Source organism: Emydura macquarii, unplaced genomic scaffold (genome assembly GCF_026122565.2).
Source record: "Emydura macquarii macquarii isolate MOO-44397 ecotype Brisbane River unplaced genomic scaffold, CSIRO-AGI_Emac_v2 contig_3603, whole genome shotgun sequence".
NCBI lineage: Eukaryota > Metazoa > Chordata > Testudines > Chelidae > Emydura > Emydura macquarii.
The window spans coordinates 9,429,809-9,453,381 of record NW_027133740.1 but is presented as its reverse complement, the minus strand read 5'-3'; the positions used below and the strand labels follow the sequence as shown (position 1 = coordinate 9,453,381).

General features: G+C 39.9%; 1 protein-coding gene and 1 long non-coding RNA gene across 2 annotated transcripts in view; one reads left to right on the top strand and one right to left on the bottom strand.

Moving 5' to 3' along the window:
- Window positions 1-13,283, bottom strand: part of WDR49 (WD repeat domain 49) — a 38,221-nt gene extending 24,938 nt beyond the window's left edge. Inside the window, 6 exon segments of the mRNA XM_067536543.1 lie at window positions 3,079-3,310; window positions 5,833-5,981; window positions 6,488-6,639; window positions 9,199-9,386; window positions 10,648-10,826; window positions 12,781-13,283. Coding sequence (XP_067392644.1) covers window positions 3,079-3,310; window positions 5,833-5,981; window positions 6,488-6,639; window positions 9,199-9,386; window positions 10,648-10,826; window positions 12,781-13,189 — 1,309 coding nt within the window. The 5' untranslated portion in view covers window positions 13,190-13,283.
- Window positions 9,654-22,393, top strand: LOC137145664 (uncharacterized). Its single transcript, XR_010917710.1, has 3 exons — window positions 9,654-9,736; window positions 19,918-20,029; window positions 22,258-22,393. It is a non-coding gene; the product is annotated as an uncharacterized lncRNA (long non-coding RNA).
- The last annotated feature ends 1,180 nt before the right edge of the window (window positions 22,394-23,573 follow it).

The window sequence follows — 23,573 nt, the reverse complement described above, 5'->3', positions numbered from 1 at the left end:
GCCCCACAGTAACCTCTTGTGGAGAAAAGCCCTAGCAGTGGAAGGGGAAACAGAAACACAGATTTGCCCAAGATCTCTTAGCAAGTCTGTGGTAGAACTAGGAGTTGAATCAAGTTTCCTGAGTTCCATGCTGGTGACTCATCCACTTAAACCACACTGCCACCCCTTTCTAGTTGGCATATATCCCTTGCATCGCTCTGTCTATGCTATGGGTATTTAATCTGTAATAATTATTTTGGAATTAGATAAACTTAGAGGGAAAATATATTACCTACCTCAGAGGTTTGTTCTGAGGATAAAAGGTGATCCAGTGCACCAAAACTATGATGTACCAAGTATTATTACCACTCCCAAAGTGAGCATGCATGACCCACACTTTTATGCCTTAGACATACATTTCCCAGAAAGCCTGCATCATAAAGGAATACACCCCCCTTTTCTCCTTTCTCCATTTCTCATGGTTCACAGAAGCTTTCAAAAATTAATTGCTTAACTGAAAACATGTGCTGCTAAATTGGCACAGACTGCTTCTTTCAAAAACATGCACCTTAAGGCTAGGTGGATATATATACTGGGGGCTTGTTTAGCAGCTGGATCCAGCAACTGTGAGCTTCAACAGGGAAATACAAAGACTACTGAAGACCTTTACAAAGCCCTTTGTTAGAACAGGGATCTCCTCTTCCTGCACCTGTCTTTTCTCTGTGGACCTCACCAATCATTATTTCACTCCTCCCATCTTTCCTAGCCCTGCCTTTCTCCTCTAGAATCCTCGTTCCAGTTTCTAGCTGTGCTTTTCTAATGCCTCCTCTCTCTCACACACACACACCCTGATTCCCTAGCTTGCCCAATGCCTAATACCCAGAGAGAATTCTAAGGCACTCCCTTTCTCTAGTGCCAGTGCAGCTGGTATTCCTCACCAGCCAGTAGCGATGTCATGAGACACAAACTATGTAGCTTTGTTTGTGCTGTCGCTACTCAGTATTTTTCTTAATAATAAAAATCTCTTTTTGTAGTATTTTACCGTATCCTAAATGTTTTGGAAACTTAAAACACAAAACACACGCTTCATTCCCCACTGAAGTGCAACTACCTTGAGGGTGAAAACATGGCCTCCTGTTTAACAACACACAGTCACAATGCACAACTGTTTAACAAAGGAAATGAAGAGTATGTCAGCCAATTGAAAACTTGAGAGGAATTTAGGTAGGCAGACTGCAATGAGCATAGTTGGAAGCTGGCCAGGATATGCAGCCTTAAGACCCTACTCTTTCAAAAAGCACCACGAGTTTTCCAATGATTACAAGAGGTCAGGACTTCAGTTTCACATCTTCAAGCAAAGCACCTTTAGCAGCACATTTCTCCCTAACTCCAAGCTGAGGCATCGCTTTAGTACTGGTTCAAGGACCATCCACTGAGTGACCAACACTATTCCTTCCTCACCCAGCCAAATTCTGCTTGGCTTGTGAGGTCTGACTGGATCACAGCACAAGAAGGTATGACAGAGGGCTCCGACTGCCTTAAGATCTCAATCCTGCAATTCACTGGGCATGGTGGACTGCTGAATCCACATGGAGCCCCATAGACTTCCAGCAGGGCTTCACACCTGCACAGCAGTCCACTTCCATGCTACAGATTGCAGGGTCAGGCCATAAGTGATTATCCTGCTTCACTTTAACTCCTAGAGTTTGGAAGGAACTCTGGAGTGCCCATCTCACACATTAGTCTTGCTGATCTAAATACACGCCATATTTTTCAATGAAAGCATTAAAGTGCACCATAAATTATCCAGTGCAGCTGAATTAGACTGGTCACCTGCATAAACTGATTTTGCAATCAAATTTGGCCCCATGAGTCGTATTTTAAAAAGTAATTGTATGCAAAGGACTTTTTGTAAACACGCAAGCTTCTAGTAAAAGAGGAAATCTGCAATACTTCCCTAATGATAATATAATAATCTAGGTTCCCTTAGACTGGGTGGGTTTCTAAAGCTTGAACAAACACACACAATTATTTTTAACATAAATTCAGTGTCTGTTCCACCAAAGTGGGATGTTTTTTATTGTTTAATTTACAGCATGGGTTGTTTCTTTGACAGCATGCAGGAAAGCTGCTTTCCCCCCACCCAGTCAGGCTATTGCTATCATGTTCCTGCTACCATATCATACAAACACTCATTTGTACCAAACAAATGATTACAGTCCAAAACCATGATGATCTGTTAATACCCCATATCATACCATTATATGCTCTGAGATTTGCCTTAGCTGAATCTCATTCTGTAGATATAAAGTGCTGGTTGGGCAGAGCTTAGGAAAATCTGTCACAGAGACATTTCCCTGTATAGTAACCATGGATCTTCATTGAGATGCAGGTAGTGCTCTGATACCAGAGACTGCAGTGCATCATTAAAGTACTGTGAAGACAAACAACACTCTCACTGCATACCAAGTGGTATTACATTTAACTGGATCATTTTATTATGAATACATCCAGGTCTGCCAGTGTAAGCCACTTTGTGTAAAATGTTCTGGCGAAAATGGATCTTCACTAATTACATTTCATGCATATTTCAGAACTATCTCAGGGATACTGTAAGGTGGAATAAGGAGAAATTTTATAACCAAGTTCATTTGCAATTGGCAGTCATACCAGGACTAGCCTACATCAGAGATAACCCTAGAACATTTCACTATAGTGGTTTTATTTTTATCATTGGTGTTCCTTAGAAATGCTGGGTACACTGATATTTCATATCACTTAACACTGAACCTTTATTAGAAACCAAACCACTCTTCAATGTGATGGAAAGCTTAAGGAAGTTTCCAGTTAAATTAAATTGTTGGAATACTAGAACACCCTTTGTTGGAACAGTCCTTTGTTGGAAAGTCATACAAAAATCATAATTAGCTCACTTCAGGTATGAAATAATTTTCTTTCCAAAGTAAATGGTCTTTTGCTCTCCATCTCTAATTTAACTTTCTGAAATAAAATTAAGAAAATCACCTTTTAGTGACACACATTTTCAAGTTCCTTATCAGGAAAATGCAGAAAGGTTCTTTATTTTCCCCCCCTTTATCTGATTAAAGACTGAATTGTAAAGAACACAAGTAACCGGTTTCCCATGACTTGTGACTTTTCTACTGGTCTCCTGCTTCATTTCCAACAACATCAGCTGGTTATTAAATGAGATAAAAAGCCGTCTGTGAGCTTCATTAAAATAAAGGGTGGATTGGAAGTCCAGACTCTTTGGAAATGAGCCAGCAATCCTCTGGATGCACAGTTGATGCTGAATATCCCAGATCCTTAACATCTGTGCATATAATGATGAAGAAATCACACATCTCAATTTTTTTTCTTCAGAATGCATTGCAATGATTACTGTGTGCAGTGATAGGTCTGGCTAGCTTAATTTTCCTTATTAACATCTACCACCAAATACAAGACGAAAGAAGACATCTCTGTTCAGTTTATTCTACCATGGGTTGTCAGGGAGTATTTTGTTTTATTATTATTTGTATTATAACCAAGGTCAGGGCCCTATTGTACCAGTCATTGTACAAATACATGAGACAACCTTTGTGCTGAGGAGTTTTCAGTCTAGACAGACAAGACAGACAAAGGGTGAGGGGGAAACAGAGGCGAAGTGACTTATCCAAGGTTTTACATCACTGTAACTCCTTTGGTTCCTGGTTTATAATGGTGCAGTTGAGAGGAGAATCAGAGCCACTATTATCTAAAAATCTCTGGCAGTTACCCATAGAAAAACAATTAGTGAGTCAGAATAGTCAGAACAAGGTTGAAACATCAACTTAGCTGTGCCTATGTTTTGCTAGTGTCCCCAGGGAGTTGGAAGTGCTACATATGAGCTTCACATCCACTAAAGCAGGTTAGGAGTAGTTACAATAAAAATTTATCTCATAGAACTGTATGAGTGTTGACACAAGAGAATAACTGCTTAGCAGCAAATGTTATGGTCTGTTGTGTATATAAATAAATAGGTATTTTTATGCCATTATTTACCTGGTAGACTGTAAAGGCTCATTATAAATATACAACAGCTATAGCTAATAAGAAATGGTCCATTCTAGAGGAGGAGAACAGGGGACTGTTTTTTAATATTCTTGAAAGCATAAAGCAGCAATATATCAGTAAGTGTATGCAGACAAGTAGTTGCTATGCAAGCTTCTTCAAACAGCATTGCCAATGCACTTTCCTTGGTGTGTCCCACTGACCTGGCTCTTTTTGCACTGGGCCTCTCACCAGAAGCAAAGAGTAACAAATGTGCCAAGTTAAAGCCCCTCTTCAGAGCTATCAGCACTGTACAGTCATTAGAAGTACATCCAAACTCACTGAGCCTAAAGTTCTCATCAATTTAAAAAACCCAAGCACTGGGTGACCCAATTATTTAAATGTGGTCACAGAAGTGGGGCACATCCCAAAACACTACCAGAAAATGAGTAGGCAAAAACATCAAATTTAAAATACAGAGACAAGAAAGAAACAAGTCCACCAGGGGAAGAATGAGTAGCCACGAAGCACTAGGGCCTGGAGGGCTGTCATCTTGACCCATTCTGGTAAATCCTAGTTGGAATCCTTGAATATTCCCATACTGAATCTGTTCCGTGGATATGGAGCTTCTGGTTCCAGGTCTGCGATCAAAGCACAATTCACAAGCCATACATTGATTCAAGTGTTAAAAACACATGACTTTGTGTGGCTTATAACAAGTCCAGTGTATCTCCATGTCTTATTCATTACAAAGCATGATGCAATCAGTGATTCAGAACTCTCTTGTGCTGTCAGAATTCTGCCTTTTAAAATGGTGAATTTTCTCTCTTTGCATCCCACTTACCCCACATAACATCAGAAGGTAGAAGTTTGTTGTGGTTTCTGCTGGCAGTAAACCAGAGTGTGCTCTTGGTAACAGAGGGGCTATGTTGTTTATTGTAAAGACATAGAGACTGTATTACTGTAGAGAACGTATTACCATACATTCATCAAAGTGAAATAGATGTATTGCCAAGAACAACATGCACTGCTCTGTATATAGCATAATGATTTAGCAATTAAAGAAAAAACACAGTTTTAACACTGCAGTTGAAAGAGATACAGTGGTGTTTAGTATTGGTGCTGGCCTTATTTGTTCAGCTCAGGTTTTGATCAGGAGATCCTTTCCTACCTTTATAATGACAAACCTGGATCACAAGCTCAAATTAACATTAGAGAAATGTTGAGTGTGAAAATAAACTAGGGCCTGTCTACATTTAAAACACTGTAGCGTAGACACCACCTACACTGATAGGATAGATAATGCACCTCCCTGAGAGCATAGACCCAACTTCCCATTGACACAGGTAATCCACCTCCCTGAGAGGTGGTAGCTAGGTTGACATAATTCTTTCTTCAATTTAGCACTGTCTATATGGGGGCTTATATCAGCTTAACTACATTGCTCAGGAATGTGGGTTTTTTCACACCTCTGAGTGACATAGTTGGTTTGACCTAATTTTCTAGTGTAGACCAGCCCTACAACACTCATCGTGGACCAGGTTTTAAAGAGAGCTCAGCACCCATAACTGGGGTCATATTTTCAGAACAGCTCAGCTCTCAGTTAGGCACCAAAATAAATGGCCAGATTCTCAAAGCAGTTCAGGATGTTGGGTGTGGAGCTTTTTTGATAATCGAATCATGTCACAATGGGAGCTGCTGCACCATTTCTGAAAATGTTCCAGTTGTGTGTTGAACACTTGAAAATCTGGCCCTGTAGAGCCAATTCTGTTTGCCAAAAGAAGAACTGTGGAATCGGGCCCTGTAGGCAATTTCTATATTTACCTTGTCCTTTGAGAAGCTGAAAAGCTGTTTTCGTTCAGTAATGAACTGAACAGCTATTACACTGGCTGAATGGTCTTGAAGAACTCCAGCAGGTTTTGAGGTGACGTAGGGGTTCCAGAGGCAAACTCGGTGATTGATGCCGGCAGTAGCTGTTCACAATCACAAAGCAAAATAGATTAAAACCAAAAGTACTCTTGAAAAGAGATTTTATTTCAATTAATAATGAAGAAACTGCCATTTCTCTGAAACACACAGTGATAATACCTTTGATAAATGAGAATTTGTTTGTTTAGGTTTCAAGTGAGTATGTGAGAATGGTAGTGACTGCAATAATTAATAATGCAGAACAGTTTCCATTGTAATCCCATCTGTAGTTACTCAGAACTTCCCTACATTTGCACTTTTCAAGCAGAAATTTCTCTTATACCCTTCCCCCCCAGCTGATTTGTCTTCCACATCATACACCAGAAATATAAAACATCATCACATAAATATAAAACACTAGGACTCAGCCATTTGTTTTTGCAAGCAGTAGGCATACAGATGAAGAAAATGCCTATACACGTACACACACACAGTGTACAATCCTAGATCTTTTCTTGGTCCCTTATGCTTTACTATAGAACATAAATTAGTAGTTTTTTTTAAAACATACCAATTAACTTGAGTCGAGAGTGGAAGTCAAAAGCATTAATTCCCTGGACAATGTTGAAGGATGTAGCTGTAAAATGAGGCTTTAATTTTTCTCTCCAAGCCAGCACCAATGTGCTAATATAACTGGTTATACTGAAAATAAAGGCATCTAAAGTGCTACAGGACTCTCGTTGTTTTTGCTGTATAAAGACTAACACGGCTACCCCTCTGGAACTTTTCACCATGGAAAGCACTGAATTTAGCTGTATGATGTGGAAATCTACCAACTTAATGAAAAAAAACTCACACAGATACAGACAGACATCATCTTCCTCTCCAAGTGCAAACAAATGGACATCATACCAAATGGACTAAAAGTGAAAAATCCCTTACAATCAACATATTGTACAGACTATGGTGAGAGATTGTGTCACACACACTCAAAAAACTATGGAACCACCTGATCAGCATTCTGTACAGCAAACAGGAGAAGATCAAGAAAGAACTCTCAATGCTGGATAATCTCATGAAAGGCCAAACTTCCACAGAAACTTCCATGTGATTGATCTTTACAAAAACAAGACGGGCCATTTACAACACTCACTTCGCTTCTCTACAGAGGAAAAAGGATTCTAAACTACCTAAACTTCTACATGCCACAAGAGACCACAACTGCGATACCCTTGACTCATCCAACAATATTGTAAATCTATCCAGCTATACACTTAACCCAGCAGAAGAGTCCGTCTTATCTCGGGGACTCTCTTTCTGCCCCACCACCCCCACACACACGATACAATTCACAAGGAGAAGGAGGCGCGAGCAGATATATTTGCAAGGATCTTTGACCTAATTTTTATTCTTTCTAGGAGTTGATAATGGGGTTTGCCTCCTAGAGGAAACCCCAGTTAATAAATTACTGAGGTATGTCTATACTGACGGTGGCAAAGTCGCCGCCGCCAGATCGTTCTTTCTGGATCAATTGAGCGGTCAGTGTAGGCCCGCTCAATCGATCAGGAAGTTGACTGAGTAAAGCCACCCCCTCAAGTAGCGTAGAGCTGCATGCAGTGAAGACAGTGTGCAGAAGGGAAGCACAGCAGTCGACGGGAGTTACGCAAGTTACTCTGCGTAGTTTGCATAACTCCCGTCGACTGCTGCCGAATCTCCAGGTAAGTGTAGACCAGGGCTAAGTCTGATGCTTCTTGGCCCCATCGTCTAATTCCCTAGAGAAACCAGAGCCAGCAACTCCTTGGGAATATCTAGTTTAAGATTCCAGGAACCCACCTGGAGGCTTCTGTTGGAATCCATGGCCCTGACAACTCCAGCAGTTCCTCAGATTAGCAGGTGCTTGGCCTCTTCTTGCAGGATTGATGTGAAGCCTGAGAGGGGGCTTGTTAAGCCAATTGGCTAGGACATAGAGTTCTATTATCCAAACTACTTCTTCCATGGTGCCAGAGTTATGTTAGTCAACCCAGCTTTGCATATTCAGTGTCAGAATGTCCATCTATTGTTCCAGTGCAGTGGAGTCCAATAGGTCTCCAACTGAAAGAGTTCTGATATGGAACTACTGAGAGGCCCAGTCCATCCTTCAGGCTCCAAGCTATGGTAGGGACTCAGGAAGAAAAGGTCTGACCAGAACTGTACCAGTAGGCCACAGAAGATACCCCTATTCAGCCTCATACTGTCACCTATATAGCCTCGTGCTCTTTGGCCATATAATCTTCCAGAGCTCTCTGGTGGCAGGGTGTTGAACGTCTAACGCAGCAGCTCCTAGAACCACTAATGTTGTTGCATTACCTGCTGCTCTTGTGCTAGTTATTTGATTATATCCCTCTCTCATTCTATTCCTGGCACCCAGCTGTAACAAGACTAAGGCAGAACTTTAAAAGAAGAACTTCACAGGTTTGAGCACAAAGTACCCTGCCTGAGTTGGGGGGCTTATTGCAACTATTCTAGTTTAATCCCAACTGACAACAAACATGATCTGCTGGCCCCATTAAAGTCAATGGGAGCGCTGACACAGACTTCAGTGGGGCCAGAATCACACTGCACCCCACCTTGGTGAAAGTCTCTAGCCAGACAGTCCAGGTAGTTTTCCAAGTAAACTCAGAAAATGCAAAATTCATAAACCATACAAGATCACACCTGTGCTTTCCCCCAAAACTCTCTGCCCCGGCTTCTGGTTCCTGTATGTCAGTCTCTTCCATTTTTTAAGGTGCTTAGTCAAAATGGCCTCAGCTGTACCTAATGAACAAATTAGCCGGTGGTAACCCCCTGAGCTGTCTCTGATGCTGCCTGGATATTAACTCCTCAGTGCCCCAGGCTGTTTATTATTTTGCAGGGCCTGGCCCTAGGGACACTACTAGGGCAGGGGTCCCGGTGGCATCAAAAGACCTGTAAACCCCATCACAAACCTCTTGACATAAAAGGAACAGTTATTAAAAAGAGAACCAGGTTGAAGTTACATGGATACTGGCAACCACTACTGCTTCCCTCTCTTCACCATGAATTCAGGTGCAAAGATGAACTGTGTTCAGCAAAAAGCCTTCAAGAGAAAAATAATTCTCCCAGCATTAGCGATACTCATTACTAATACAGATACAATACCAGTTTCCTGGTTGGATTCCCTAGACATGCAATTAGCAATGGTTTCTAGATGCAAGTGGACCATCAGCTTTTACTGATGAATATAATTACAGCATACAGCATGGGATTTTAGTAAGCTTTCATCATTGTTCAGATTCGGTACCTTGTTTGATCCAGTCTTTATAATGAAGTTTATGCTTTAATGTATAGCAGCATGTGTGATACCCAGAGACCAGCTCCTGCCAACTAATGGTCACTGTTGCTTCTTCACCTTCAGGGGAGCTAGCTGGTTGTTCAAACAAGATCAGAGTGGTGGTAAAGGAAATGGCTTGAACCTGAGGAAAAGAAAGAACGAACTTTTATTTAACACAAAAGATGGGGAGGGAGAATCTCCAGACCCCATACCAAACACAGGCAGGAAGAGGTTAAGAACATTCTCTGCCTGCAGACAGTAAACGCATCACTCATCGGTGAGAAATATCAATTGCCGAGTGACAGCCTCCCCTCACCCACTCAGCAGCTGTAGTTAATGAGGGCAAGCATGAGTATAAAGGGCAGGGAGTGGAAAGGAGGAGATGAACTTGGAATTTCAAGGGACTAACAATAGAATAGTAGCATTAAGATGTCTGAAAGACCAAAATCTCTTGCAAATATGAGGAAGGAAGAGAGAGGCCCTAAAGATAAAGTACTTTTAGACTTGTTTATATTATGTTTATGGATTGTGCCTTTTTTTTTCTCCAGTTGATTTGATTTAAGCCACTGTTGGCTAAGTCAAGGACTGACCAAAGCTGCTCAAAGTGGGGTTTTGTATAAGGTTTTGACAACACGCTAGCAAAATTGAATACAGTATGAAGTCTGTCTTATTATAAATTCATAACTTGCAGATTTGTGTTTTAGTATCATTGCTATGCCTATCTTCTTTAATGAAGCTGCAAGGATTTGCTTATGAGCAGAGATTAAAAGCCATACTATACACATTGAGCTCTATGTGACAAATAAGGGGGTGACAAATCTAAAAATAATTGTCAGGAGTAAGCACATAGGCTGGAAAAAGACTGTTTAGTGTGGTGTAGGGCGTTTGACTATGAGTAATGGGATGCAACTGAGACAACTTATTCTGAATAGTAGGAAAAACTCCTTAATAGTGAGGCTGTGGCTTTAATCTTTCAAACTATGGTGTAGGAATCACATCGTTGGACAAAATAGTAGAAAATGCACTGTCGGGAATAACTTTATGCCATCAGGAGGTCTTTTCTGTCTCTGATCTAAGATTTTATAACATAGCAATAAATCTGTATTCTGCCTTTTCATATGTAATACTATGCATAGTATAATAGTGTGCTACTGGGATTTTTTTCTTTTTAATAGTGTCATTCACGTTAGTGTTCTGTTCAATAACGGGCCTGCTTTCTGACTTTATCAGTCCCTACCTTTTTAGACTGTTAATATCCAAACAAATCCATGGTGAAAATTCCATAACTACCCAACAAAGTATAATGATGATACAATGATATGATTCAGTTGCTAAACAAAGTTTCCTGCTGAGAAATAGGGAACTCTGTGCCAGTCTTTTAGTCTTGTTTATACCATACTTGCCTGTCCAGAGACATCCTCTAATGTTAGAATAGCTTCATTTCCATCACGAGGATTATACCAACAGTCCATACCTATCACTGTTCCCTGCAGGCCATGCAGCCTGTACTGACAAGACAACCCTTGCTTGGAACTCAGATCATAGAAGCAGATCTCTTTGCTGGTAAAAGCAACAGCTATCTGAAGGAAGCAGAACGGGGACAGGGAAGAGTAATGGTGCTAGATTAAACATTTAAAATATCCTTTAACGTAGAACAGGTTATATATAAACTTTAATGAACTGATCAAAATTATAGCAAAACAAGTGTTGCAACAAAAATATTCCAATTTTCTGGGAATATTACAGCCTACATTTAAAACTCCTTTAGGTTCCATTTCTGTATTCTAGCAATCAAATTGGCTGCGAGGAATGTTCATTCCAAAAGTTAATTTTAAATTCAAAATTGCAAGCATTATGATTATGTAAACCTCATGCTAAGAATTACAACCATCCAGTCACAGCAGGTAGCAGAGATGATTCAAACTTCCTCTCAGTAAAACTATGTGCTCAGGCTATTGCCAATCAGCATAAGGTCCTTATATCCCTGCTCTAGCCTGTGCCAGGACTAAGACAGAGAATCAGGGAGCCGAGAGAGTTCCACATTAGGCCGTACCCAGTAGGAGCTGAATGTAGCAGGGGATCTGCCCCCACCGAATGACCTATGGGTTCAATCAAAACAGCTTCAATTTTTGTATATCAAATACTTACCACAAACTGCTTGCAAATGAGCTATGGACCAAGGTTTATTTGCAAAAATGATTTAATGTATCATTTTGACTATAGATTAAATGTGAGAAAGCTGTGATGTGTCATGACAATTCAGGAACTGAACAAAAGGTTACACTTTTCAAGGAAATTGTAAGTTATTCATCCAGCCCTACCCAAGATATAACTAGTTAAAATACATATGAATGTACTGCATGCAAATCTAGTGACCGATTTTCACACTCTCACTGACCCTACCCGTATCTGAGCATTGGATTGGTTATCCCCAGAACACCTGCCTTCATAAATTTCACTAAGCTTTATTAGGGGCTATCATTCTTAGATAAAGTAATCATATGGGCCTTCATTTAATAGAAAGCATGTGACTAGTCTATGGTTAGTGTTCAGGGATATATTGCTTGTCTACACCTACAGCGCAGAAGCAGCACAGCTGCAGCAGTGCCACTATAGTGCTTAGTGAAGATGCTCCCTATGCTATCAGGAGAAGCTCTCCCGTTGACATAGCACTGTCTACCCCAGGATTGCGGTCATTTTCGCTGTTCAGAGTGTGGATTTTCCATATCTCTGAGTGACATAGTTACACCAACATAAGTGTGTAGTGTAGACCAGGACTTGTCTCTCAGTGCTTGAAATACCATAGGTTGAAAGCAACGAGGAAGCATGTGCAATTTTCAGCAAGACTTACAGACAGAGAGGGAATACTAGTGTTTTTGAACAGTGTTCCTTCTGACTGATCTAAGGCACTACAGAGGGAGCGCTTTCAAACTCTCCTTGACATAAGAATGTCAGGTATGGGATGGGCCATAAGAGTGAATGGGATTGGAATAGAGGAGATGTCTGACTCTCTGAAGGTCACAGAAGACACCCCAGGACCTAATGACATGAGTGGAACTTCCTTAAATGGTGTAACCTGGTGGGAGAGGAGATAGATGGAGTTACTGAGAAAGCTGCTGGAAGACGTGGATATTTTACTCCTTATCTACATGTCTGTTTTGTTGCTATGTTTTCCCAAGCTTATGACTGTGTATCTTTCCCTTAATGAAGATTTTCTTGTTTCTACACAGTCTGTGCATGTGTGAGTGTGGAAGTTCTGCCTGCTAAAGCCACCCAGGAAGGTCCATTTAGTTTCCCTGGGTGCTGGTTTGAGTAGGTTTACTTATTCGTCCAGAGTACAGAGTTATTTGTACAGACTCTGAACCCAGAACTTTTGACTGACATTGCCCACTTGACAAAAATGAAACACTCATCATCATTTCTCATGCTATGCCTGTCTAGTGACTAAGCAGAGAACTTCAGTGGTTATCAATGTGATATTTTACAAATACTAACAGACTCTTTAAAAAAAAAGGGGGGAGGGAGGGTTTATATCTTGTTTACATTTGCTAGTGAGACCAGCGTTGTCACCCACAGATCTTTCAGCTTGACAGCTTCTGTAGTGATCTGCAGAGTTCGCTGTAGCTTTAAGTTTTCTCCCCAGACTACCAGCAATCCATTTCTACTTAGTCAGGTAACAGCTGGAGCCTTTCAAAAAGTTTCTTTTTGAATAATATCTTTGTGGGTGGGTAAAAGAAGTTGGAGATTCTTCCACTGGCGGATGACGGATGAGCTTGTTCGCTCGTCTTTCTCATTAAGATCTAAAAGCATGAAAGAGGTCACTTTGTCCCAGTCAATGTCACTATCTCGGGTCACATTTATCTTATCAAACAGATCACCAAATTCTTCTTTAGTACTGGATCTGATCTCTGCAGACGTTTGCTCCATGAACTGTTCTCTACTCATCACCACTGACTCATTTAAACCTGGAGGCTTCAAAAAGTACCAAGTGAGACAACAGTAACTGCACCGGTGCCCCCTTGCTAACAAACTTAAACATGGATTTGCCACCGAGAAAATAGTAGTTTTATTCATGGTATCGAAAGGCACATTTAATCAATAATAATAATTATTTTACAAAACCTGAGCAAAGGAGTGTGTCCCTTCACAAAAGCCTTGTACATATTTTAACAATATAATATCTGTATAACACACCACACTGACAACCTTGGAGTCCAAAGTTCTCTAGACATCTAGCATGAAATTTTCCTTTGTGCAGAGGACCAACCACAAGGCCCATGCACCACTCAATCCTTGTAGCTGTATGCACAGGGGTGATTATCAACCCCCATACCCCCGCTAAAAAGCTGCTGAGACTGGCAACAAAGGTGCTAATTAGTACCAATTATAATGGTGTGTTTTGAATTGTGGACACCTTGCCCAGAAACTCTTCTCATATGAACTATTGAATAGCTGTCAGATGGTAATGATTTTTAGTCACTGGGCTGGATTTGACCTGGTGAGCTTGGCTGGAAGACTCTGCATCTTATTATACTAATCTCCTTAGCCATTCAGTCTACTCTGCATATTTTTTTCTTATTCCATTAATTATCTCATGCTAACAAGTGTACTTATATTTTTTTTAAAAGGAGCTATGAACACAATGCCTCATGCAGACTCACTGTTATAATTAGTAACTGAAAAAAACTAGCAGATGCTGACACTCCAGTTTTTATATTAAGTAAAAAGATTGAAAAAAAAAACCCCCAAAAAAGTAAATTCATGATAACTTTGTGGAAAATCAGGTTTAATTAAGTCTCCATTTACATCCCATTAGCATTTCATTGTTATCTAGCTTGTTTTTCCATGTCTTACATTAATGACACACTATTCTTGCACTGGGATACCTACCATACCTCAGCTGGTTATGCTTTCAGCTTAGGGAAGATTGATTTTAGCAGTTTAGAAGTGAAAAGTTCTATATCCCATTCCCAATCTTGGGAACAATTGCATTTCCCAGCATCAGATATTTACATCTTAATGTAATACTAAAACAGGAGCTAATTTAACCATTTCCCACTGCAATGTGTTTAGCATCAAGATATTGCCATGTAAATGAGACAGCCACCTTCAGGGATATGTTTTGCATGTAACCAATTTGGTCTCAATTCACTGAGATGTTATACATGCCATAAGAAAGAGTTTGCTTCTTTTTTAGCATGGGACTCTCAGAATATCAGCCATCCCTGCAGGGAATCACACTGCTTAGAAATTTAAAGTTGCAGTACGGAAATAGTTACACACACTTTATTTAAAGAGTATTGAATATAAAAAAAATTTTTTAAAAGATTCACTGGAGTCTTTTATTTCAAGATTTTCATTTTAATCCTGATTCTGCAAACTCATAGGCACGTGCTCAATTTTAAGAACATGAGTAGTTACATGAGCTTAAGTGTTTTCAGAATCAGGATAAATTATCTACTGAGGTGCCCCAGTTAAAAGGATTGTTCCATATGCCCTTTATTGATATGCTTTCCTTTTCTTTCCCCCCATCTTTTGATACTGTGCTTCTCTAGTCAATTTCATTCAATTACTAAATATATTTTTAATGAATAAGTACATCAGAATCACTGCCAGCTACTGTGACTAGCTTCTCAAGTAGATTGATATGTTGTTCCAGCACAGACACACCAGTTTATCTTACTCCTCCACTATTTTCACCTTTCAGTGAAGATAGTATGCTAATGAAATATCGTAAGGCGGTAGACTGCATGTAACTAGACTGCAGGTTGATGGAAGGGTGAGGGGTTTATTTTGGTTTGTTTTTTTCCTTCCCACATCAGTGGTTTTACTTGTTTGTTAAAGTTTCAATTATATCATTTTCTGGGTGGGTTTCTGCCTAAGATTCCAGGGTAACACGGTCTTTGAAGTATTCATGGAATCAAACTGTGTGGTTTTTTTCTTAAGGAGAAGCAGTTTGGTCTAGTAAGCGGTGCATGGTCTAGTAGATAGAATCTAGGTTTCTTGAGTCCAAATCCAGTGTTCTCTTTCCCTCTCTGCCAATGACCACAGACAAGTCCCTTTGCCTCTTTCCCCTCCCACCCTCTATCTTTTCTATTTAATTTGTAAACTGTCTGAAAAAAGGACCGTCTCACTGTGTTTGTACAGCACTTAGCACAATGGGACCACAATCTTAGTTTGGACCGTAATATATATTAGTTTGCTACCGTAATATATCTTAACAATCTTAGTAACAATCTTAGTTTGCTACCGTAATATATCTTAACAATCTTAGTAACAATCTTAGTTTGCTACCGTAATATATATTAAAAAATTCTATATATTTGACATTTAACACAGAGCAATTTAACAATCTTTTACATTTAACAATCTTAGTTTGCTACCGTAATATATATTAAAAAATTCTATATATTTTACATTTAGCACAGAGCACAGAGAGATTTTTTTTTCATTTAAACATTGAGAGCTCACATCATATTCTTAAAGAATATGAATAGTTTTTAAAAGAGAGAGATGAGAGAGGAACATAATTGCAGGAAAAGACCATTTTTCTCAAGAAACCTTCATCAGTGGGAGGAGCGAGAAGCTAAAAAGCACCGGCCAAGTCCAGTAGCTGGTGCTTGTACAGAATTCTTATTTAAGTGAATTGGTAAATTCAAGTGAGATCTTCACCCCTGCTCTGGCATCTTTACATCACATAAAAGGTTGGTGCACTCTGAAGGGGCCCTAAGAGCCCCAGTTCCAGGTATGGGTCCTTTTTCTTCTACATGTTGAAGCTAGAGACATTGAATGAATGAATAATTTTATCTATCTAGGCAGTTGGTTGACACCAGAAGGTTCTATCAGCGAAGAAGTCGCACACCAGATCAGTCTTGCATCAATGGCATTTCAGCATCTTCAAAGGCCTCAACTGGGTAGCAGGATGCTGTGTGACAACTAAGATAGGAATGTTCAATGCAGTAGTGATGATTATTGCAATATATGGAGCAGAAATTATGGCCATTATCAACTGAGGAGAGGAAACTAAACAGGTTTCAGTGTCAAAAGTTACAGTGGATCTGTTAGTTTGGTTTTGTCACAAACAAGGCAATACTTAGCTGATCCCAGCAAGTGGCTGTTGAGAACAAGATGACTGAAATGGCAGGGTGATGTCCAACGTGCAGAAGGTATGCTTTTACAGGTTTATAAAGCTGAGGTTGAAGGAAGTAGAGAATGAGGCTGACCACAAATGAGGTTGGAAGATGCAATTTTGAGGGATTTAAGAAGCATAAACCCTCTGTCACCGTTCAGGGCAACTGCATCTCAGTGGCAAGACTACTCACTGCTTTTCTTGGGTGGAGATCCACATCTCTCTCCTTTCTGACCAGGGCTGCACACTTCCATGCCTTCACTATATTAATCCCAGCAGAGACAGGCTGTCCACGCAGCCCTGCTTGCTTTCTCTTCAGAGATGTTAACAGTGTGACTGCCCACAGTTTTAGTTACCAAACAGCTCTTTCTGTGCTCTTTCTATTTTATTCTTAAGGTAAAAGCACTGCAGGGAAAACATATTAAAAATAATAGCAGAACCTACAAAGCTTACCAGACATTGCCAGTAAGCTTACCAGACATCACACCAACTCTTGCATGGGCTTTGGCAGTCCTTCAACACCCCATCTAGGGCTTTCCTTTGCGGTCATGAGTCCAACACAGCTTCAGCTCAGAACAAGCACACTCATAACATGTTTAGTCTATCCTTGATGCAGTTCAGGGGTCTCTGATTTGGAGTTCCCAGAATGAGGTAATTAGTAGACAATGGATTTTCCTCCCCAGGGAATAGCTTCAAAAGGGTGATTTGAAGGGGGTCATTTGCATTTCCTTTGCCCCCTGGTACTTCCTAGGAAATCTACTTCATGGTTATCGTTTCAAAAAGCCCTTTGAAGTTCCCAACTCTTTACACAGATTGCATTAGTCTATCTCCTAGAGAAGATGCATACACACACTAACACAGACCCAGTTGCATTTTTAATACACTGGACTCAGACTAATTCAATAAGCTTTAACTTAACTCACTGAAGTTCAGTCAGGTTGTTGCAGGAAAGTGTCAATCTGTCGTACCCTCCCATACTGACTCTTGCCAAAGGAAGAAGACTTGCAAAGAACTGTTCAAGATGGAAGTCCATTCTACATGCCATCATGGCTACATCATAGCCCTGTGAATTTGCTGCTGCCAGCCGTGGGGGGATTCCCCTGGTGCAGGCACTGCAGAAGATAGCTATAAGGCTGCCTTTTGAGGACCCCTGGGGATATAAGAGTGGGCGCTAGACAGGCATGTCAGTGTGAGATGGGAGGGTTGTGTCAGGTTGGAGTTGCAGAGTACACCTGCTTCTTCCCCTGGGCTGTGAGTTCTGTGCTGGCCCCCTTAGAAGCACAGCACAGAATTTCACCCTGCAGGTGTAAAATTCCTGCAGATTTGAGCCTACATCTTCTTCTCATTAGTCGCTTCATTGACTTCTTCTGGCAACACAGTTCATATGGGAGCCTGTGTCTGCTCGCCAGTTGAAATGAGCTTTCTGTCTTACTCCTAAGTGTCATATAGATGACACCACGTCATTTTTGAATGTTTTCCCTGCTGAAAATGATTTCCCTTTTTGGAAATTACCACTGATACTTATTATGTTAAAGGCTTTTATTCAACACCATCTCTTTAAAAGTTTGGCAGGCTCATTGGCCCTCCAAGTCTTGTCTTTATGGCACCTATAAAATCCTGCCTGTGTGCCTTCCTGGGGAAAGAAGTTTTATTAATATATTTTATTGCAGCAGTGCCTACAGTCCCTGACTGAGACCAGGGCCACACTGCTCTGGGCGTTGTGCAAAACACAGCAGGTGGCAGCCCTTGCTCCAAAAAGCTCACAGCAGAGGTTCTCAAGCTTGTCACGCCATCAGCAGAAGGGGTTATGACAACCCCTAGTGTATGAAGGATGTCATTTTACTCCGCAAAGCGTGACCTGGCATGTATGGTGCATGCGAGATCATGATGCACAGAAAATGCCATTTTGCGCTATAACATGGCATCCTTCATGCAGCGTGACCTTGCAAGTATGGTGCGTGTGAGGCCATTTTGCTATTCAGAATGGCATCCTCCATCCATGCAACGGGGTCCAAGTAGGAAATAATTCATTAAAATGGGGTTGTGCCAACAAAAAGTTTGGGAACCTTTGACTTACAGTCTAAAGAGAGAGAGGAAGCAAGCATCATTAGCTCCTATTTTATGGATGGGGAACTGAGGCACAATGAAATTAAGTTATTTGACCAAGGCCGTGCAGGAATTTTATAGTAGCGAACTCAGATCGTGAGTCCCCGTTCAGTGCCTTAACCACAAGACTATCTATCCTTCCTCTCTGCAAGAGTGTCAGCACCTACTGAAGTTAGTATTCAGATGGTGGCTAGTGTGCTGGGAATCCTTAGGAACTGCCAGAGACAGTCATTCTCTTGTACAGGTGTCATTTTTTAAAAATAATAATAATATGGAGATATAATAACTTTATGGCACACATATCTAGAAGTATGGCAGTGCAGAGCATACATATACATTTATTTTAAAAGTATATAACTTGTGTTCTTAAAGATCTGCATTAAATACATATTCATGTTCTGCACTGCAGTTCTCTCCTAAGTATCTATCCCAGCAATTACATTTTAATGTTAATATTAGTTATAAATTCTAGCAGCCAAAAAAAAGTGCTACTTGGCAATCTATAGCTATCATATCCAATTGTGTCACACATGATGTTATCTGCTTTGACTTCACTGAACGACTTTAAAATAGGAAATAAATCCTGTGATACTACACTGATTAGCTGCCACTATCAAGAAAAGGGCTTTGATTTTTCTCACAAGGAAGAGAGTAGGGGGGGAAAAAATGAACTGCTGTGCTAGGTGCTCAACAGGTGATCTTAGTGTTTTTATATCAGTGTTTGCGGTTTGGCATTTTTTAAAAAAATGCCACGACAATGTCCATCTTGATCTGAATATCGCATATTGACACTGGTAAGGTGGGATTTTCAAAGCTCCTAACTCTGGCTTTATTGAAATCAATGATCTCATTGGCTTTAACAAGAGAAGAGTTAGACTAACACCGGGGTTTATTCAAGGCTCTGTCATTGACTGCAATGAGACTACTCATTTAGGGACTGATCCTACTCCCAATAAAGTCAACAGCAAAATTACCATTGACCTCAGTAGTACAGGATCTGGGTCAAATGGAGCTGGTCCACATTTCTTCTGACATTGAAAAATTACCTTTTATTTTTCAAAAATGAAAACATTTCCAAAAAATCGTCAACTATTTCAGAATGTTTTGTTTTGCTCAACCTCTTTTATGCACATTTTTATCAAAAACGTTACTGCGTTTTCATTTACCAAAATCATTTAGATAATAATTTCTATAATGGTTTTAATAAAGAAATGGTTGAAATATTTCACAAAACATTCTGAAAAAACAAAATCTGGGTCCTGTTTGATCCCTGCAAAGCATTAACAACTTGAAATTGAGACTTTTTTTCAGAAAAATGAGGGGCAAGGGGGCAGGTTTAGCAGTTCTACTTGTTGAGTGTGGTATTACGCAGTGTGAGCATGAGTATTGGATTATCTCTAAGAGATAATCATGGGAGCAATGTATCCTATTGGTCTAGATATGGGACTCTGAGTCTGGAAACCTGGGTTCTAATGCGGACATGGCCAATCAAACTGGGTGCTGTTTTACTAAAAGAAAGCAGTGACACTCAAAGTTTCAGTTTTTGTAAGGTAAGTTTTTAAAATATTTTTTTGTTAATTAGATCATTTAAAACAACATTCCAAATTTCTCATTTCTGGGGTCCACTAATGGTAAAGTTGATTTTTTAAATTTTTTTTTTTTTGGTCCTACTTCACATCGTCAAGTGGGACATGTTAAAATTGCAGCCTCACTGAATGCAGATTCTGAAAGACAGTGAAAGATTTCTAGGCATGTCATCTATGACAGATGTAAATCATGTGGGGTTCCCAAACTCCATTCTAACAGATCAAGTATAAAATACTTATAAAACTAAAGTCCTCCACCTTTTGCTACTGTTGCTGTTGCATTCAACAAAAGAAGTTGGGTTTCCCAATTGAAAAATTTTGAGACCTGTATGGCCTTTTTGCTGTGGGCAAAGAGGTCACCTTCAACAATGTGGCAGTATTTTACAATTGATACCAAAAAATCATTTTAAGTTCCACCTGCATTAAACTATAATGCCAAGCCCATAAAAAGGGTACACAGACACACACACACAGAGTTAGAACATTATTAAAGTTGCAAAGTCAAGCATTCAAAAATTAATAAGAGTCAGAGTTAAGATTGCATGGACGTGGGAAATTTCAGCTACAACAGTTAAAGTTTGACAAAAAGTTATAAGCAACTGAAAGGAGGGTCTTATAATGGAAAGTGTTGTGCAACCTTAACTATTGGGGAATCTACTAGCACCACTTATGTGTGTGCATACTGGAATATGAATTAGAAGCCTGTGCTATCATCCTGTTTTCTCTGAAGTCTGTAGCAATATTCCCATTGATTTTAGTGGGTACTGGGTTTGCATTAGGTATTTTTGTGTATAAAAATTAATGGATTGCACTCATGTCATAGGAATAATACAAACCTGTAATTTTGGAAACAGGGAATAAGGCAAGATAGTAGATAACCTAGAGAATCAAACAAGACTATTTGGGAGGATTCAGATAGGAAGAGAAAATGAATGTAAAGGCTAGTGTTTATATTCATTGTTAAGTAATTTTTCCCTGCAAGTTATTTTGATGAATATGTGTGGCCAGAAGTACTAATAATTGAGTGAATGTATTTGTAAGTATAATTTGTCATAGTAAAAATTTAATTGGGTTGAAATTTGCTTCTGTATCACTCCCAGAAAGTTCTAAGGCATGTTTTTAGATGGATATAAAATTACACAATTAGACTTAACAGAAAATTACAACCCTCTACAAATTGTGTTCCAGAAATGTGATTCAGAGTGACAGATAGTTTGGAGATAAACAGACATGATGGTTCGTTGCAGCTAGACCATACCCATAGTAAAGTCCATGTATTTTAAGCAGGTTAGGTGATGCACCATTCCATTTGTTACCAAAAATTAGGCTCAAAGGACAGTGACTGATAGTCTGGAGAGAAATAGAAATTGTAGTTCTTAGGCTGAACACACACAAAAGAAAACCCAGTGACTGCCACTATGAAAATAAATGGTAGTTTGCAGGTGTATGTTGCACAAAATGAACTCCATCCATTTTAAGCAGTCTCGAAGGCCACAAGAGCAGAACAACTGGAAACAAATACGAAGCCTGTGCTAAAAATGATGCCCCTCAGGTAAAACTATTGCATAGCACAGCACGGCTATAGACAAGAAGGGGATCTAAATGCAGTCCACTCCATCTCCCCTGAACATTAGACCCAAAGGCCACAAATGCTGTTTGCCTTAAAAGTAAAAACCACACTCAGAGGCAACTTCATATCCTGTGAAGCTACAACCAACAATTTTCTATTGCAATCACTAAATAAATGCTCTCTAACCTGTAAAGATGCTTGTACTTGATCCTTGTTTGTCTCTGCATTGCATTTCATATGTGCAATGTATATTCTGCATTGAAGGAAATGGTAGCTGTGCACTGTTTATTTAAAGTGGCATCTTCTTGTGTGTGTCAATATTGGTAATTGGCAAATGAAGAGCAATGACAGACAAATTATTTTAATCCCCATAAAGCATGCAGGGCGATCACTGAGCATGTCCTGTTGGCTCAATGTGCCTGCAGATGAAGCACTAGTGTGAAGTCATCTGTAATACTTGACATCTCAATAAGTGATGATTGGCCAAATAGAGCTTTAGATATCTAATTATTCCATTGTGTCAGGCAGGTGCTTTAAATTGGGTCCAATGAACTATGTGGTTACTATAGCTTTCTCTGCTAATACCTACTGCTTCCATATGTATCATAATATATCTTTGCAGGAAATTACAGCAGCATTGCTTGCATGTTCATGAGAAGTACCTCCAGACAGAAGAGGAATCAACAGGTTGCTCCTCTGCTTCATCCTCAGGCGGTATTATTGCTTGTATTTCATAAAATAAAGTTCTGCTGTGCCAGAAGCAAAAGTAGAAGTCTTGTTCCTACAATCTAATGAAGTGGGCAAAACATATTTCCTCTCTGAAAAGTTTAACTCAGATCAACTGTGGAGTTCTGAGTTAGATATTAAGTGGCAGGAAACATTTCTGTGCAAATGAAATGGGTTCTGGAGCAGTTTACCTGAAAACGTCCGTTATTCACAGCAGTATATAAATGGTAAGTAAGACTCAGTTCATATTTTTTTCTTCTTCAGCACTTAGATTTCAGAGAGACCTATTCAAGTAGGTTTAGAATATTTGCTGCTCTTAGAGAGATATTCAGGTATGAATCTCCTCTCATTTAAACCAGTTTCACCATGGTATATTCCTGCCAACTTCACCAGAGTTACTCCAGATTCACACCATTTTAAGTGAAAGGAGAATTAAACTGTACAAAAAATAAGCATGGGTATTTTCCGTTTTGCTGTGTCACAGAGCTCTCTCTTCTTTGGGCTACTTTGTCACTTTATCCCCCACTCCCCGTAATTATAGTATCTGAGTTCCTTAATGAATTTAGCCTCTCAGAACCAAGAATAACCCTCCGATTTCCCAAATCCCAATCCAGGGCCTTACAGCACAAGCCCACCCATACCTAATTCTGTCTCTGCTTTATGGATGCAGCCCATATTTATTGTGAGGGCTTGTCTACATGATGCAGCAAAGCACTCTACAGCAGTGTGATTTGTAGCATGCTCTAACTGGCCCATATAGATTCTGCTGGCACACTCTAAAAGGTACTGAAAAGAGCACACCAGCAGGGTCTACTCAGGGCAGTTAGAGAGTTCTACAACTCACACCCCTGTAGAGCACACATGTTGACAAGCCCTATGACTCTGCTGTATGAATGCAGCTCCTGTGCAGATTATTGATGACAAGTGCTTTTGACCCAAGAGAACATATTTTAGAATTGAGAAAAGCTATTCTGAGGACAAGAAAACACTGAATCTAAGATGGAACTCTGAACAACTCTATATTTTCCCCACATCAACCTTTTTGTTCCCTCTTAACTCTTCATCTCCTAAATCCCTATGTCTGTCATAATTTTGAACCTGATAGTTTATCAGCACACCCTTAGAAGTATGTCAGTACCACTTCTTAATCAGCTGGGGAGCTGGGAGGTAACCCTCTCTCCAGCTGATTGGCAGGGATATTCCACTGAGAAA